The 17,647-nt window shown below is 35.1% G+C and overlaps 1 protein-coding gene across 1 annotated transcript in view; it reads right to left on the bottom strand.

Moving 5' to 3' along the window:
* Positions 1-365: 365 nt before the first annotated feature.
* Positions 366-17,647, bottom strand: part of LOC131154341 (gamma-tubulin complex component 2) — an 87,001-nt gene continuing 69,719 nt past the window's right edge. The window contains exons 20-22 of the mRNA XM_058107044.1: positions 1,011-1,210; positions 820-942; positions 366-590 (exon numbers count right to left, since the gene is read on the bottom strand). Coding sequence (XP_057963027.1) covers positions 575-590; positions 820-942; positions 1,011-1,210 — 339 coding nt within the window. The 3' untranslated portion in view covers positions 366-574. The remainder of the gene's footprint in view (positions 591-819; positions 943-1,010; positions 1,211-17,647) is intronic.

Below are 17,647 nucleotides of genomic sequence, written 5' to 3'. Positions count from 1 at the left end.
AGGTCACACCCTAACTTCCATTCTCTCTGTCATCAACACAGCATTGAAGTCATGGGCCTCTCAGTTGAGGTATGTTCATATTACAGTACAGTAACAAGCTGTTGCCAATGTGCTGAAGAAAGCGCCCCTAGATGTCATGCCACAAGTTGGTTCTGCCTGCCTGCCTGTCTGCAAGGGGAACTTGGAGGACACCAGCATGCGAAACTTGTCCATATATGAGAGAGAGAGAGAGAGAGAGAGAGAGAGAGAGAGAGAGAGAGAGATAGAGATTCCTATTTTTTTGAGGGTGAGAATTCTTGTAAAGTTTAAGGTGCAAACATGAGAGTAACCTTAACAAAGTCATGACAGTAAATAACATAAGGTCAACAGAAAGAACAAATCAATAGCCCTCAGGCCCTCAATGCCACCAAAAAAATGGTATTATTACACTACAGCTGTACCAAAGTTAGAACATTCACAGGCCTCGTGGTTCTAACAAACATGTTCTTTAATCGTAAAATCTAATCAGAAGAAGCTTGTAGCTGTAACTTGTGCTCGTTACATGTTTGAAGTCATTCCAAAACACAGCCTGGTATCAGGACCTTGGGTACCTTAGTGTCAAATAGAATAACAAAATCAGGTACGATACAAAATAATCTAGTTTTGAAACCAATGATGATGATGATGCTGATTATGGTAAACTCTGATTACAACCACAGAGCACAATGACAACATAAAAAACAGAAGCCTAGCACCATAAAAGTTTGGTAAACATCCAGAAACCAGAATCCATTATATATAAAAATTCCTCAAAATCACATTTAGTGTATCAGAACTCACTGGTCATTTCCAACACCAAGAATCCATTGTGCAAGATGAGTCAAATATGGCTCTGCCTGGGCACTGCTGCTCAGGATTGGTCCCAGACTCTGTAGCTCAGCATTAAATTCCCTCTCAAATTTTCTGCAAATTTACTTGTCAGAGAGAGAGAGAGGGAGAATGATTTGATAAAGATGAGAGAATTTTCTTACAGAATAGAATCAGTGACTATAGTGTTTCCAGTTGATTTGACCTCCCGAGAAGGGTTTCTTGATTTCCATTTCTTGGATTCTTCCGCCCCACGGGAAGTATCAGAGATTACCTCTGACTTGGGAATGTCAATCGATGATGAAATCAACCACTGAGTAGCTGCAGCATACTGAAGGCATATTGCTTTCAACCTCTCCACCTTCTGCAGTTGGGCATCTCATTCATGAGAACAGTTCACTACTACAAATCCAGAAATGTTTTCTTGGCCCTACAAATCCAGGATTGTTTTGAATCTTGACCACAGAACAATTTACTGGGCAGGCACAAGCTTATCAAGAAAAAAAAAGTCTTACAAATGAATATAAACTTAGCGTAATCAGAAACTTCTTATTTATGAAGAGTGCACTGCAGATGGCAAGGTACATATGTGCATCAATTATAGATCTGCAGACAATATCTGCTTCCAATAACTGTATGGTTGTCATGGATTGTCATCCACAATTCAAACAAAATAAACCTAAAAATCTTAAACAAGATTACAATAAAGACATGTGTACCATTCATAGAAATGGTAAAAATTTGTAAAGAAAGTCATAAATTAGAAAATTTTAATCTCGTGACAAAAAATGTAAAACCAAAATGCATGTCACTACAAACTAATGCTAATTGCCATATAGAGAAAATGTTGAAATCTTGGCCCTATAAAGAAACCTGGTCTAATTACTACATGTACAATTGCGAGATACGAAGTATGAACCAACGCTGAAATTTTGACAGAGAAAGGAAGGAGAGCACACACAAGTTTACATCTTAATCTCATTACAATGGGTATTTCCTCAAACCCATATAGACGCTGCATTTTTGAAGATAAACTAATATGTTTTGAGTGGCCTCATAAGCACATGTAACTAAAAAAAAAAGAAAATGTAAATTTAATTGTACTTGCTTAAAAAGGAAATTAAAAGAACAAGTTTATTGAAGAGATAATAATTTTAATTTTGACCTCACATTAACATTTGGAGCTTGTTACAAGTTGAAATGCTAGTGGGGGCTGTTAAAGCTTGATATACATTATTGGCTCACAAACTAATTGCTTAATCTTTTAGATAAAGTGGTAATCTAACATGGTATCAGAGCTGGTTACTAGGAGGTCTTAAGTTCTAGTCCTGTTGCCCGTGTTTATTGTGTGTTGTTTAAAAAATTTTTGAATTTCCTATAATGGATGTTATCTATCATGTGTTTATCTCTCCACGTGCTGTCAGGCTGCATGTGCAGAACCTAATAGCTTAAGCTTTTAGGTAAAGTGGTAATCTAACAAGGGCACAAACATCGTTTATTGTACATAGCATTTGTTTTAAATAGAAAAGGAGATCTACCCAGTCACTAGTCACTAGTTATTGCAATATCTCAAACATGGCATCAAAGCAAAGACTTGAGAACCAAAACCATACATAGCCGTTGATGCCACTGCCACCGCAGCCACTGCTATCATCACCAGCTCTCACCCTCATGCCTCTCTGTCATCCTTAAAAGCCAGAAACACTCTGGCCAGAAAATATTCAATCATACTGTAGAACATGTTAACTTCACCAGATGCCACACTAGCTTTGTACAGCCACCTTCCATGTCCCTTTCTCAAAACCATAGTCATAATCACCCACAAATACCACCAATCTACCTACCCATGAAACCCTCTTTTTGGCAACCAACTCGCCACCTTTGCCCTTTTTGCAGGCCACCAACTCTGAAGCCACATATTGGCACATCAGGCTTCGTTGGAGCTCATTTTGCTACAACTCGCTTCATAAGCCATTCAAACAGGGTCTTTTGCAAGCTTTTAAGCCTAATTTGTGATGGTCAAATTCAACCTTCACAGTTCGGTCCTGATGTTCAGCCGAGTCTAAATCTTGTGTGATCAATACAGGCTCTTCTGTACAACTGTTCTTGGCCCATGCTTGTGTGTGTGGGTCGTTCATGCAAGTAGAGTTGGTTTCTTGTTCATAATGGAGGAGCAATTCGTGTGTTAGTTTTTCTGTTGCCGTTTGTTTGGTGTTTCTCCCAGGGATGGAGTCCATGAATCCTTAGAGTCGGGTTACCGTGTCATTGCCACAAATCACCACACACAAATTAAATGGAAATAATTGCTTACACTGGTCCAAGGTTGTCAAAAATTTTTTGACAGTCATAGGGTAGTCGGAACGTCTCTTCCAGCATGAACTCAACAATGACAAATGGATGGAGTATGGGTTTAGGAAGATGCATTGATTATATCGTTAAAGTGGATTTGATGGAATCTTAGGTTTTTCTTTATAAACTCTCATTCTCTCTCTCTCTCTCTAGACACGAACTCCACTCTCTCTCTCTCTCTCTAATATTTCCAAGTCGTGTGTTGTTGGAATCGACGATTCGACGTTGCTACATGGATCAAGGAAGGAATCTCTACAGGTTCTATGGATCAGAATTTCATTTCGAAAATTTTCGAGTTTTTCTCGAAAATCAAGGTAAGGGTCGATTTTTGCTTTTGGTCCGATAGATCTGTAGTATACGAGATTATACTGAAGTGTTGTTCTTCGAGTATTAGGGTTCAGGGTTTTTGTGCCGTTATTTTGAACCGTTTAGGTTTAGGGTTCGGAAAGTTAGGGCTTTAGTTTCGGGTTGTTTCGGACTCCGATTCACACGCAAGTAAGGGGGTTGTGTTAATACAATGATTTATACAATATGAATCGATTGAATGTTGTAATAACTCTTAAATATCGAGTTACAGTGGTTTTAGGGTTTTCGGACCTCGGTTTGGTAAACCGGCTATGTTTTCAAAACCAAACAGTTAAATTCAAATGTTATATTTTTATAATATTGTACTTGTCATTTCGTACCTTTTCATCAGTTGAAAATGTTGTTTTCGTTGTTCAAAACCCATACTGTGATATTAACTGTTTATATTTACTTTCGGATTGTTTTCGAATGTGGAAAATTGTGTGGTAGGTGTTGATGTTGTGAAATATTGGAACTGTTGTGAAAATGTAGGAAGTTTATTTGACAGCCACAGGCCGGATTTCACGTAATGATGTGTTTTGTGAAATGATTTCAAAAGAGTGTTTAAATTGCTTAAATTGCACGATATGCTTTAGGAAGCCTGGGGATTGATAGTGTAGGCACGGATCCGTTGCTAGTGAGGGCACCATACTTTTGATCTATATGAACCCAGGCTGTATTGAGACAGTAGGGGCGGTCTTAGTATGAGTTTGCCTCTTGATCGTGTACCCAGGCTGTATTGAGACAGTAGGGGCGGTCAACCCCAATTGTGGGGATTTATACATGGTATAGAGTTTGAGGGCGTGTCCTATCCTGCATATTTGTACATTTATGTAATTGTTGTTATATACTATGGGGTTATTCATATGATGAAAATGGGCTACGTATTTTACAATTGTGGAAATGATGATTATATATGTTTATGTTTTTGTTAAACACTTAAAGCATGCTAGCCACACACTGTTATTAGCTTAATCGTCCCTTACTGAGAGGTGTCTCACCCTATCATACAAATTGTCTTTTCAGGTCCTTATCGAGGTTGAGATTAGCAAGGACTGGGGTAGGGTAGCGATCTGTTTTTGAATGAGCGTCTCCATGAGCTCGATTTTGTAGATTATGTTATAGGTTTTCAGAACTTGTAAAATGTTGTAAGGCTTTAGGATTCGTCGAGTATCATACAATATTGTATATGGATGTTGGAATAGTTGTATGTATCTATCAAGCAGTTAGAACTCTGGTAATAGTTTGATGGATGTTTATGTTTTCCACCGCGCATATATCTGTTGAGAAGTAAATCAGGTGCACAGACGTCACTATAGTAACACCTAGACTGTAAGTTGGGACCGGGGCATTACATTGTTGAAATGATACACATTCATGAGAAACTCAATATACACTGCAGATCCCTTCTTTTTTAAAACCCACCAAGGAACTTCCCTAGGTACTCTATCATAAGTTTTCTCTAGATCAATAAAAACCATATGCAAGTCCCTCTTCTTTCCTCTAAACTCTTTCATTGATCTTCTTAAAAGATAAATAGCTTATGTTGTCCATATCTTAGGCATAAAACCAAACTTATTTTTTGAAACTCTTATTTGTAGTCTTTGTTCAATTACCATTCCCCATAGTTTCATCATATGACTCATAATCTCAATTCCGCAACAGTTATTACAGTCTTGGATATTGCCTTTGTTTTTGTATAAACATATTAACATGCTTTTCCTCCATTCCTTTGCATTTTCTTGGTTTTTTAATAGTGTTGAATAGATTAATTAACCATATACTTCCTTTATCTCCTAAACATTTCCAAACTTCAATTGGCATCTTATTTTATCCTATAGTTTTCTCACTTTTCATCTTTTTTGAAGCCATCTTAACTTCAGGGCTCTAATTTTGTGAATAAATCTCCTATTTTTAATCTTTTCCTCATTTGTCACTTCCAAGTTCAAGCTTTTAATTTGATTTTCATTAAACAACTTACTAAAGTATCTCTGTCATCTATCTTTTATGTCTTCTTCTTTAATTAATACATTATCATTTTCGTCCTTTATACATTTTATATTACCTAAATCTTTGCATTTTCTTACTATAGCTCCATCAAGTTTATAAATATCTTTTTCTCCTTTTGTATCTAGTCTAGTGTATAAAGTATCATAAGCTCTATATTTAACTTCACTAATAGCCTTTTTTTCACTTTTCTTCTTCTTCTTTTTTTCATTTTTTCTTGCCTCTTTATACTTTCAAGATTTTCCATATTTCTACAACTTTGCCATATTTTATACTAGTTTCTTTTTGTCATTATGGATTTTTGGACACCTCGATCCTACCACCAACTTTCTTTACTGCTCGAGTATCTTCCTCTAGATTCACCAAAAACCTTTTTTGCAATCTTTATGATAGAGATGGTCATTCTATTCCACATAGTGTTCGCATATACCTTTTCCCCTACTGTCTAATCACTCTCTTTAATCATTTTATCTTTGAATTTTACTATATTTTCTCCCTTCAAGCTCCACCACCTAATCCTCTTGCAGTGATTTATATTGTTCTTTCTCTTCCATTTTTAGCATATACATCTAATACTAGGAATCTATGTTGTGTAGTTGAACTTTCGCATGGGATAACTTTACAATCGTTACATGATAGACTATCTCCTTTTCTAGTTAAAAAGAAATTTATTTGGCTTTTATTTCACTCTTGAAAGTTAATAGATGTTCTTTTCTTTTTATAAAGCAGACATGGTATTAAATAACGACCGTTACGTAGTGTAGCAGCTGTTACATAACGGAAATTAAGACTTCTAATACCGTTACAGGCTGCTAATGTGAATTCACAGCCGCAACAGCCATTACAGAATCGTAACGGGCATTACACTTACGTTATGGCCCATAACATCCGTTACACCACATTACGACTGCCGATAGGCCCGACACCTTATCTCCTCAAATTTGCTTCAATTTTTGTGTTTCTCTTTGTGTGTTGCTACTTCTTCTCCTTCGTCTCCTTTGTCCAACTTAGATCTATTGATCTGAAGCTTTGATACCCCAAAAATCAGCTTCAATTTGTTGTTTGAAGCTATGCCCCGCAAGTTGGCTGATTCGACTCTTCAATCTGTGGAGATTTTCACAATTTGGCAGCAAAATTCTTGTTAATGGGCAAAGTTTAGGGTAGATTCTACATGGAAATCTTGAAAGAAGAAATTTGAGGATTTGGGGGCTTGTAGCTCAAAATCACCCCATTCGGTAGGTTCGGCCATTGTCGAGAGACTCAGGACTTGGGTATGCCTTCTTCCAGACTCCAGTCTTCCTTCTTCTTCTTCTTCTTCTTTTTTTTTAATTATTTCTTTTAATTTGAAGCAGCAGAGGACTAGAGGCTATTCCAGCCTAATACAGTGCTAGTGTAGCCTACTAAATTACTAATAAATTAGGAATTTAGTTTATCTTATACTTTCAAGTTTACACTTTTTATTTAATTACTTTTATTTATTTATGTATGCAGATTTGTAAATATTTATATAATTAAAATTTATTAATTAATGTAAAAAATTAGTATCAAGTATAGAATCTATAGAGTATAGAGTACAGATTTACAATTAATATATAAGTCAAAAATTATTAATTAATATAAAATTTCTGCAAATTATAAATCTACACATTTATTTTTTTAAATACCTTAACAATTAACAATTTAATATTAGATCTACAATTTATAATATATTCTAATTTCTACACAATTAGTCAAGTGACTCAAGTACACTACCTTTTAAATAATTAAATTGTAAGATCTTCAATTCTATATGTATTTTGCTAAATTGTAAATTGTAATATAAATAATTGTATTATATATGTATAAACTAAAATTTTTAAAAGTTAGCAACTTAAAGTCTTAAATTTAATCCATCATAAAAGTTATATTGTTATGTGATTAGCTAATTATGTACCATTTTATTCTTAATTTCTTGTATAAGGACCATAACTTTTTATTTTTACTTATATGCAGAAGTCATCTAATCAAGCATCAAGATGTCGCATGATAAAAAATGAAGTGAAGAGCAACCTAGTGAAGACATTGGTTGGTATTTTGCTATTCCAATGGAAGGTAGTAGACATGTTGTCTTATGTAAATTATGCGGAAGGACCATTAAAGGAGGAATTACACGAGTGAAACAATACTTGGCACATAAAAAAGGTTAGGTGTCTTCGTGTCCAAATGTAACCATGCAGGTTAGAGAATAAATGATGAAACATCTACAACAATATGCAGAGAAGAAGAAAGATAAACAAAAAAGGCAAGAGGAACTAGAAGCTCATATTAGAGGAGATTTTGAAAATTTGAGCAATGAAGAAGATTCAAATGAGGAAAGAATGAGATTTGCTCAACAAGAAAGTATACAAGCACAACAAGAATGGGAAGAGAGGCAAATATTTAGGGCAAGAACCAGTGGAAGTGGTAATTATTATGAACATGGTGGTGGCTCCGACAGTGGCAATGCTGGTGGTTTTGGTAGAGCTCAGTCACACAGTGTTCGAGAAGCTGGAGGTAGTGGACGACAATGGATTAACCCTGATGCCCTTGAAGCTAGATTAAGGGCGATGGATCCTACTCTAGAAAGAAGTAGGAGTGCCAAGCAACCAAAAATAAATACCAAAATTCTGAAGGGTTTAAGGAGTAAATTAGGAAAAGTAGTGGACAAATTCCTAATTTATAATTGAATTCCAACGAATGTAGCTAACTCTCCATTTATGCAGCCGATGCTTGATGTTGCTGCAAATCTTGGAAAGAGGGCGAAGGGCCCATCACCTTATGAGGTCTTTGAAATATATTTGGAGCAAGAGTGTCAGGAAATGAAAAATTATATATCTTCTTTTGCTAGCATTTGTAAGGAGAGAGGTGTAACCATTATGTGTGATGGTTGGTTAAGGCCCACAAGAAAACACATAATAAACTTTTTAGTTTATTGCAATAGAGACATTGTTTCCACAAGTTAGTTGAGACCTCTTATGTGCCGAGCCGAATAGTTGAATATTATTTCAGGCAATTTTCCAATTTTGATTGACTTAAGCCACTTGATGAATTGTATATTTTTAATTAAGTAGTAGTAATTGTTAAATCTATAATTTTATTTTAGATTAATGGATGAGGTGGTTGAAGAAATTGAAGGGGACAATGTTGTCCAAGCAGTAATTGCTAATGAAGCTGCAATGAAGGTGGGAGGGAAGTTATAATGCAAAAGAGACTCAATCTCCACTGGATAGCATGTGCAGCTCATTGCATAGACTTTATTCTTGAAGACATTTGTAAGAAAAGTAATGTGAAGAAGGTTTTTAGAAGATGCAAAAATAATAACCTCTTTTATTTACAACCATACATGGACAATGAATTTCATGAAGAAATTCACAAATAGCTTTGTCCTGCCATCACTCGATTTGCCACCAACTTTATTGCCTTGGAGACCATTGTTAGGCATAAACAAGCATTGAGGGTAATGTTCACATCTCATGCTTAGAAAAACTCAAGTTTTGGGATGGAAAAATCAGGCCCAACATATGATGCGAAGAAGATTATCTTAGGGAAAGATTTTTGGCAAAAGGCCTCCTATATAATTAAAGTACAGGAACCCTTAGTGAAAGTTCTTAAATTGGTTTATGGTAATGAAAAACCAACCATGGGTTTCATATACGAGGCAATTGATAGGGTGAAGTTGGCTATTCAAAAAGATTGCCGATTCTACAAAGATTATTGAAAAATTATTGATAACCGGTGGAGTTTTCAATTGCACCAAGACTTGCACGTAACTAGTGAGTGTAAATGCTAAATAAAATACAATTTTTTATTATTTCTACTTTTAAGTTATGCATAGTTGCATTAAAACACTATTATTGATTAATATGTTTGTAAATTTAATTTTAGGATATTTTTTTAACTCGCAATTTCTTTATGGTGCCCCACCCTCTCCTGAAGTTGCTAGAGAAGTCATGGATGGGGTTAAAAAAATGATAACCAAGTTGATACTCGATATAGACACTCAAATTTGGGCTATTAATCGAGTAAGTATTGGTTTTATTGAATAATGAATTATTTTAGTATTCTGTTATACTTTCTATAAGATATATCGAATTAATTAATTATACTTCACAATCTTCCTTTTTTAGTTGTTGCTATATCGGGATAGGCAGGAAACATTTGGAATTCCGTCGGCTTAAAGGGCAGTGAAACAAACAAATCCTAGTAAATGTAGCTAAATAATGGATGAATGGATATATTTTGTCATTTTTATGTTCAAATTTGACTTTTAAAAAAATACACTATATTGACATATGTTTTTCTTCAATTATTTACGCAACCGAATGGTGGATTCATAATGGCATGTGTGCCCCTGAGTTACAAAAAATAGCAATCTGAGTTCTTAACCAGACCACATCAGCTCCAAACTATGAGAGTAATTGGAGCACCTATAGCCTCATCCATATGAAAACAAAAAAATAGACTGAAGTACATGAGATTACAAAAACTTGTTTTCGTGCATTACAACATGAGGTTAAAGTTAAGACATACAATGAGAAGTGGCCAAGGACATTGAAGATAGTTTCAACCCTATCAATTTGGACAATATTTTCGAAGAAGATGATCCTTTGAGTCCATGGTTAAAAGAGAGAGAGAGACACCATTACTCAACAGTCAGGACAACTCAAATTGGTTAGATGAAGAGGTTGGTGGTACTAGGTGGTCAACCACCAATAAATGTACATAAATCAAGTTCAAGTCTTGAACGCACACAAAGTGATGATAATCTTGGCTTAAGCCCAAGTGATGATGATGGTGGTAGTGGTGCTGGGACTGGGGCTAAGGGTGATGGTGGTGGTGGTGGTGGCGCAGAATATAATTATGGGTATGACACAAGGACATCATTTGTAGGGGATACATATCCTCCTAGTCGTTATGGACTACATGATAAACCGGAAAATTATGACTTGGGCATTCCTCTAGAGTACCAATCTTCATAACCCAGGAGGAAGAGTGCCACTGTGGTGGCCCTAGTGGGAGCATGGTTTGAAATCGCGGTCGCGAGTAACGTCGCGAAACGATCGCGGGTGTCGCGGGTCGCGGGAGACGCAGGTGTTACGTAATGGGAAGCAGGCGTAACGGTCGTGAATTTTTTTCACGCATGCACAATCATGCCAAAATTAAAAAATAAGCATGAAATCCATTAATACATGATTTTTAATGAATTGTGAAGGCTTTCATTCAACCTACAAATTCTTTTTAATAGGCATTATGATTTTTATATTAATTTTAGTGCGCTGTTTATAAAAAAAAGCATATTTTTTTATAGTTTACATTACTTTAATGAGTAAAAAGATGTAGAAATGTAAGAATCAATTAATTAAAGTCATAAAGTTACTAAAAATGAATCAATACTCAATAGACTTAATACTCAATATACACATTACACATACATGAATTTAAAAAGTGATTAATATCAAATATCAATAAATAGTTGAAAATACATGAATACAATATTACAAATTTATAACATAACACATGTCACCACCAAAAGAATGACGTGGAGGGTCTTCATAATTTGCATCTGTATCTTGAGATTGGGATGGGAAATTATCTCCCCATCCTTGTGGAAATACATAGTTGAATGAACCCAAGTTTGCGTCATTTTGTTGTTGCTCTTGAAAATGTACTGGTGATGAAAATTCTCCTGAATAATGTCTATAAGTTGGGGTAGGGGCTGGCTCTGGGTAGTGTGTAGAAGAAGACTCACTAGATCCTGAGATTCCTGATCCACTGGGATAAAAATGTGAGTCACGAGATGCATAATGTGGATATGTTGGATGAGATCCATATGATTGTGATGATGAACCATCTAAACCAAAGTCACCAAAACTACGAACCACACCATATGAATCTTCAGTAGAATCACTAGGGTCACCACAAGCACTCCTTCTCCTGGGTTGTGAAGATTGGTTCCCTGGAGGAATACCCAAGTCATAATTTTCAGGTATGTCATGTAGTCCATAAGGATCAGAAGGATATATATCCCTTGCAAATGATGTCCCTGTATCATATCCATAATTATATTCTACACCGCCGCCTCCACCACCACCACTGCCACCCCCCCCCCCCAACCCCAGCTCCAACACCACTATTACCATCATCATCACTTGGTGGGCTCAAACTAAGATTGTCATCACTTTGTGTACGTTCAGGGCTTGAACTTGATACATTATGCGCATTTATTGGTCGTTGATCACCTCCTTCTGTAGTACCACCAACTTCTTCATTTAACCAATTTGAATTGTCCTAACCGTCGAGTAGTGGTGTCTCTCTCTCCTCTAACCATTGACTTAAAGGATCATCTTCTTCGAAAATGTAGTCCAAATTGATAGGATTGAAACCCTCTTCAATTTCTCGTTGGCTTCTTCTCATTGTACGTCTTAACTTTAACCTCATGTTGTAATGTACGAAAACAAGTTTTTGTAGTCTCATGTACTTTAATATATTTCTTGTTTTCGTATGGATGAGGCTAAAGGTGCTCCAATTACGCTCACAATTCGAAGCTAATGTGGTCTTACTAAGAACTCTAATTGCTATTCTTTGGAGCTCAGGAGCACACAAGCCATAATGAATCCACCATTCAGCTGCATTAATAATTAAAAAGAGTTTTATGTTAGTATAGCGTATATTTCAAAAGTCAAATTTGAACACAAAGAGAGAAAATAGAGTCATTCTCCATTATTTAGCTATATAGCCATATTTACTAGGATTTGTTTGTTTCATTGTCCTTTGTGCCAACGGGGTTCCAAAAGTCTCCTGCCTATCTCGATATAGCAACAACTAAAAAAGGATGATTGTGAAATATAATTAATTAATTAGATGTATTAATAATTATTCTTAAAAGTATTACAGAATACTAGAACAATTCATTATTCAATTTAATGGAACCAATACTTGATTAATAGCCCGAATTTGAGTATCTATATCGGGTACCAACTTGGTTATCACTTTTTTAACTCCATCCATGACTTCTCTAGCAACTTCAGGAGAGGGTGGGGCACCATAATGAAATTGTGGGTTCAAAAAATACCCTACAATTAAATTTAAAAACATATTAATTAATAGTTTTCTAATGCAACTATGCATAATTTAAAAGTTAAAATAATAAGAAATTGTATTTGATTTACACTTACCAGCAGCGTGCAAATCTTGGTGCAACTGAAAACTCCACCGGTTGTCAATAATTTTCCAATAGTCTTTGTAAAACCGGCAATCTTTTTGAATGGTCAACTTCGCCGTATCAATTGCCTCGTATATGAAGCCCATGGTTGGTTTTTATCACCATCAACCAATTTAAGAACTTTCACCAAGCGTTCTTGCACTTTAATTATATCAGAGGCCTTTTGCCAAAACTCTTTGCCTAAGATAATTTTCTTTGAATCATATGCTGGACCTGACTTTGCCATTCCAAACCTTGAGTTTTTCCAAGCATCAGATGTAAACATTTCCCTTAGTACTTGTTTATGCCTGACTATGTCTCCAAAGCAATGAAATTTGTGGCAAATCGAGTGATGGCAGGGCGAAGTAACTCTCTATTATTTGTGAATTTCTTCATGAAATTCACTGTCCATGTATGGTTGTAAATAAATGAGGTTATTGTTCTTGCATCTTCTAAGACCTTCTTCACGTTACTTTTCTTACCAATATCTTCAAGAATAAGGTCTATGCAATGAGTTGCACATGCTGTCCAATAGAAATTGGGTCTCTTCTGCATTAATAATTTTCCTCCTGCCTTCATTGCAGTTTCATTATCAGTCACTACTTGGACAACATTCTCCTCTCCAATTTTTTCAACCACCTCATCCATTAATCTGAAATGAAATTATAGATTCAATAATTATTACTATTTAATTAAAAACATGCAAGTCCATAATACTATTTGCATATACAATTAAAATTAGAAAATTACCTGAAATAATATTCAGCTGTTCTGCTTGGCACATCAGAGGCATCAACTGATTTATGAAACACGGTGCCTCTATCGCAATAAACTAAAAAGTTTATAATGTGTTTTCTAGTTAGTCCTGACCAACCATCACACATAAGTGTTACACCTCTCTCCTTCCAAATTCCAGTAAAAGAAGTTATATAATTTTTCATTTCTTGATACTCTTGCTCCAAATAAATTTCAGATATCTCATAGGGTGATGGACTCTTCACCCCCTTTCCAACCTCTGCAGCAATATCAAGCATAGGCTGCATAAATGGAGAGTCAGCTACATTCGCTGGAATCCGATTATAAATTAGGAATTTTCCAACTGCTTTTCCTAATTTACTTCTTAAACCTTTCAGTAACTTTGTGTTGATTTTTGGTTGTTTCGCACTCTTGCTTCTTTCTAAAATAGGATCCATTGCCTTTAGTCTAGTTTCAGGGGCATCAGGATTGATCCATTGTCGTCCACTACCTTTAGCTTCTCGACCACTATAAGATCGAGCTCCTGCTCTATTGAAACCACTGGTAGCACCACTGCCAGAGCCACCTCCCTCTTCATAAATATTACCCCTTCCAGTTGTTCTTGCTCGAAATCTTTGTCTCTCTTCCCATTGTTGTTGTGATCGTATGTTTTCTTGTCGAGCAAATCTCATACTTTCTTCTTCCAAATCTTCTTCATCGCTCAAATTCTCAAAATCTCCTCTAATTTGGGCTTCTGCTTCTTCTTACCTTTTTTGTTTATCTCTTTTTTTCTCAGCATACTGTTGTAGATGTTTCATCATTTGTTCTCTTACTTGTGTGGTCACATTTGAGCATCCAGCTACTTGACCCTTTTTATGTGCCAAGTGTTGTTTCAAGCGTGTAATGCCCCCTTTGATTATCTTCCCACATAACTTACACATAATAACATGTCTATTATCGTCCACCGCAGTACCAAAATGCCATCCAATATCCTCACTAGGTAAGTTTTCATTTCCTCTATCACGTGACATATTGATAGACTTAATTTGATGATCTCTACACAAAACATAAAGAAAATACAAAGTTACAACCTTTCTACAATGACAGGAATAATATAATTAGTAATTTAGTAAATATTAAATAATAACTAAATAGTCCTAATTTTAAATACTTATTATGTAAAAATAAAGTATAATATTTGATTAAAAATAATAAGTAATGTTTATTATTTTTATATTTAAATAAACAAAATTATAAAATATTAGATATTTTATTACAACAAAAATATATTCCTTTATCTTTAAAAAGATATTTTCATTATTTTTTATAGCTTGATTTTATTTTCATTTATAACTATAAGAAATTAACATTGTAATTTTAAAGGTAAAAAAGACTTTTGCTCTACTTTCATATACATCACAGCATCACAAATAGAGATCCATACATTACAAATTGACTATTTAATTTTTTAAGCATTTTCTCAGTATATGGATTAAAATTAAATTTTTCTACAAATTCCAGTAGTAATTAGTAAAAATCAGATTTATTAATGTATTAACTATTAGGTTAATTTTTTTTTTATTACGTTATCAATTTTTACTTTATTTGATAACTAAAAACAAAAAATAGATGTAAACATTTATTTTACCTAATTTTAAATTTAAGGTCAAAATGATATTTTAAAACTTAAAAAATATTAATAAACAGGATCACCCTACTCAAGAAATGGCAAGTAGATACACATGTAACATAAAATGGGTGACAGATGTTATTTAATTTTTTTTCTTTTATAATATGAATATTATTTAATATTTTTTCAATAGATGGGAGTGAATATGATATCTTCTTTATCAAAATGACCACTTTGTCCTGCTGACATAAATAGTATGTTAGCCAATTGGTGCCATGAATTAATTTTATTTCTATAAGTTTGGCAAATCCTAAGACTAAATATTATAATAATTGTGCAGAGTATTCCTTGGAATTCTTTAAGAATGGTGAAAAATAGAGCTCAATTAAGCCTAGATAATATAAAATGCCATCACATGTATGTCTTGTGTACATACATTATTTTAATGCTTTGTTTACGATAGTGAATGCAGTAGTGGATATTCAAATATTATTATAAAAAAGGCTTCAATTATTATTGATAAATATTAATTATTTACTAACCTTAAAAAATATTAATTATATACTATTAATAATTGCTTGCTATATCATGGAATTAATTTTCATAATTATCTTTCAAAAAATATAATACAATTAAAATATTTATAAATTAAGAAAATTTTATTTTACATAATTATTAATGATTTCTAATTTTTTACTCCATTAAATTACATTTTTTTAATTCAATTTAACAAACCTATTTTACAACAAAATATAATTTAAAAAAAAAAAAACATAATGATAAGTGCTGTGGGTGTTGAGTGTTGAGTGTCTCATACGCTGGGAGTCGAGTCAGACCGAGAGAGGGGAGGGATTCGAGGGAACTCGGAGGAGCCTTGAAGGAGTGAAGGCTGCGAAGCACAAAGCAGCGATGACTCCAAGCTCCGAAGCTGAAATCGAGATGCTAGCTGGTGGTGAATGCGACGACTGGCGGAGGAAGGTGCCAACGGGCTATCGGTGACTCGCAGGGGCGGCGGAGCTGCTGCAGACTTGTCGCCGGTGACTCGCCAAGCTGCTGCAACTGCAAGTCTGCAATTCCTGAGTCCTGGAAGGCTGCGAAATGCGAAGATGAGTAAATCTGCTCGGTGTGCTCACTCTCAGGCTTCGAAGCCTTCTTATTGCTTCGGCCAACAAATTTTCAAGGTCAGTTTTTAACTTTCCATTTTACTCTTTGAATGGCAGATGGGTGTGCGGACTGGGGAGACGAGGAAAGCAGCGCTGCTGCCTGCTGCCTGCAGCAGAAAGCCTTCGGCGAATCTGCGACCTGTCGGCCATGTAACGGACCGTTACGACGTGTAACGTTGGGGTATCAGCCGTTACGTGCCGTTACGGCCGTGAATTTTTTCCGAACCGCATTATTGGCCCGTATCAGTTTCGGGGCCTCAGATTTCCGTTACGTATCGGTCGTTACGCTACGTAACAGCCGTTATTTAAAACCATGAGTGGGAGTCATGGTGCACAAACTAGAAGAAGTCACCGACACCGAGATCGTGATTTTGCTAAAAATTCATATAATGTGGTTCGTAGTTTTGGAGACTTTGGTTTAGATGATTCATCATCACAATCATATGGATCTCATCAAGCATATCCACCACCTCAACACTATGATCCATATTATGTGTCTCATCCATATCCTAGTGGGTCACGATCTAGTGAGTCTTCTTCTACACACTACCTAAAGCCAGCCCCAACTTATGGATATTATTCAGGATATGGTAAAGGAGGAGATGATGCACCTCCTATGTCAGTTGAATTTTCACTACCAGTATATTTTCAAGAGCAACAACGAAATAATGTGAACATCGGTATATTTAGCTATGTATTTCCACAAAGATGGGGAGATAATTCCCAATCCCAATCTCAAGATAGAGAAGCAAATTATGAAGACTCTCCACATCATTCTTTTTGGTGGTGACATGTAATTGTAATATTGTATTCATGTATTCGACTATTGATACCAATCATTTTTCAAATTCATATATATGTATCCCGAGTATCGACTCATTTTTAGTAATTTTATGCCTCTAATTAATTGTTTCTTCATTTTAATTACATTTCTACATTTTTTACCTATTAAAGTAGTGCAAACTATTAAAAAAATGACCTTTTTTTTTTGTAAACAATGCACTAAAATTAATATAAAAATCATAGTGCCTATTAAAAAGCATTTGCAGACTGAATAAAAATAGTCAAAATTCATTCAAAATCAATGTATTAATGGATTTCATGCTTATTCTTAAATTTTGGCATGGTTGTGCATGCATGACACAAATTCACGACTGTTACTTGTTAAAAGATAAGTTTGAAGGACGTTCGGTGTTTATTAACTTTTATGCCATGGTCCAAACACAATTTCACACCAAGATTCAAATATTGCGTACTGACAATGACACGGAATATTTCAACCACACCTTGGGTCTCTTCCTTCAAGAAAAAGGGATAATTCATCGAGGCTCGTGCGTTGACACCCCTCAACAA

This window comes from Malania oleifera, chromosome 4, assembly GCF_029873635.1.
Source record: "Malania oleifera isolate guangnan ecotype guangnan chromosome 4, ASM2987363v1, whole genome shotgun sequence".
In the NCBI taxonomy this organism is placed as follows: Eukaryota; Viridiplantae; Streptophyta; class Magnoliopsida; order Santalales; family Ximeniaceae; genus Malania; species Malania oleifera.
The sequence above is the reverse complement of the archived record's forward strand: the minus strand, read 5'-3'. Positions and strand labels throughout refer to the sequence as shown.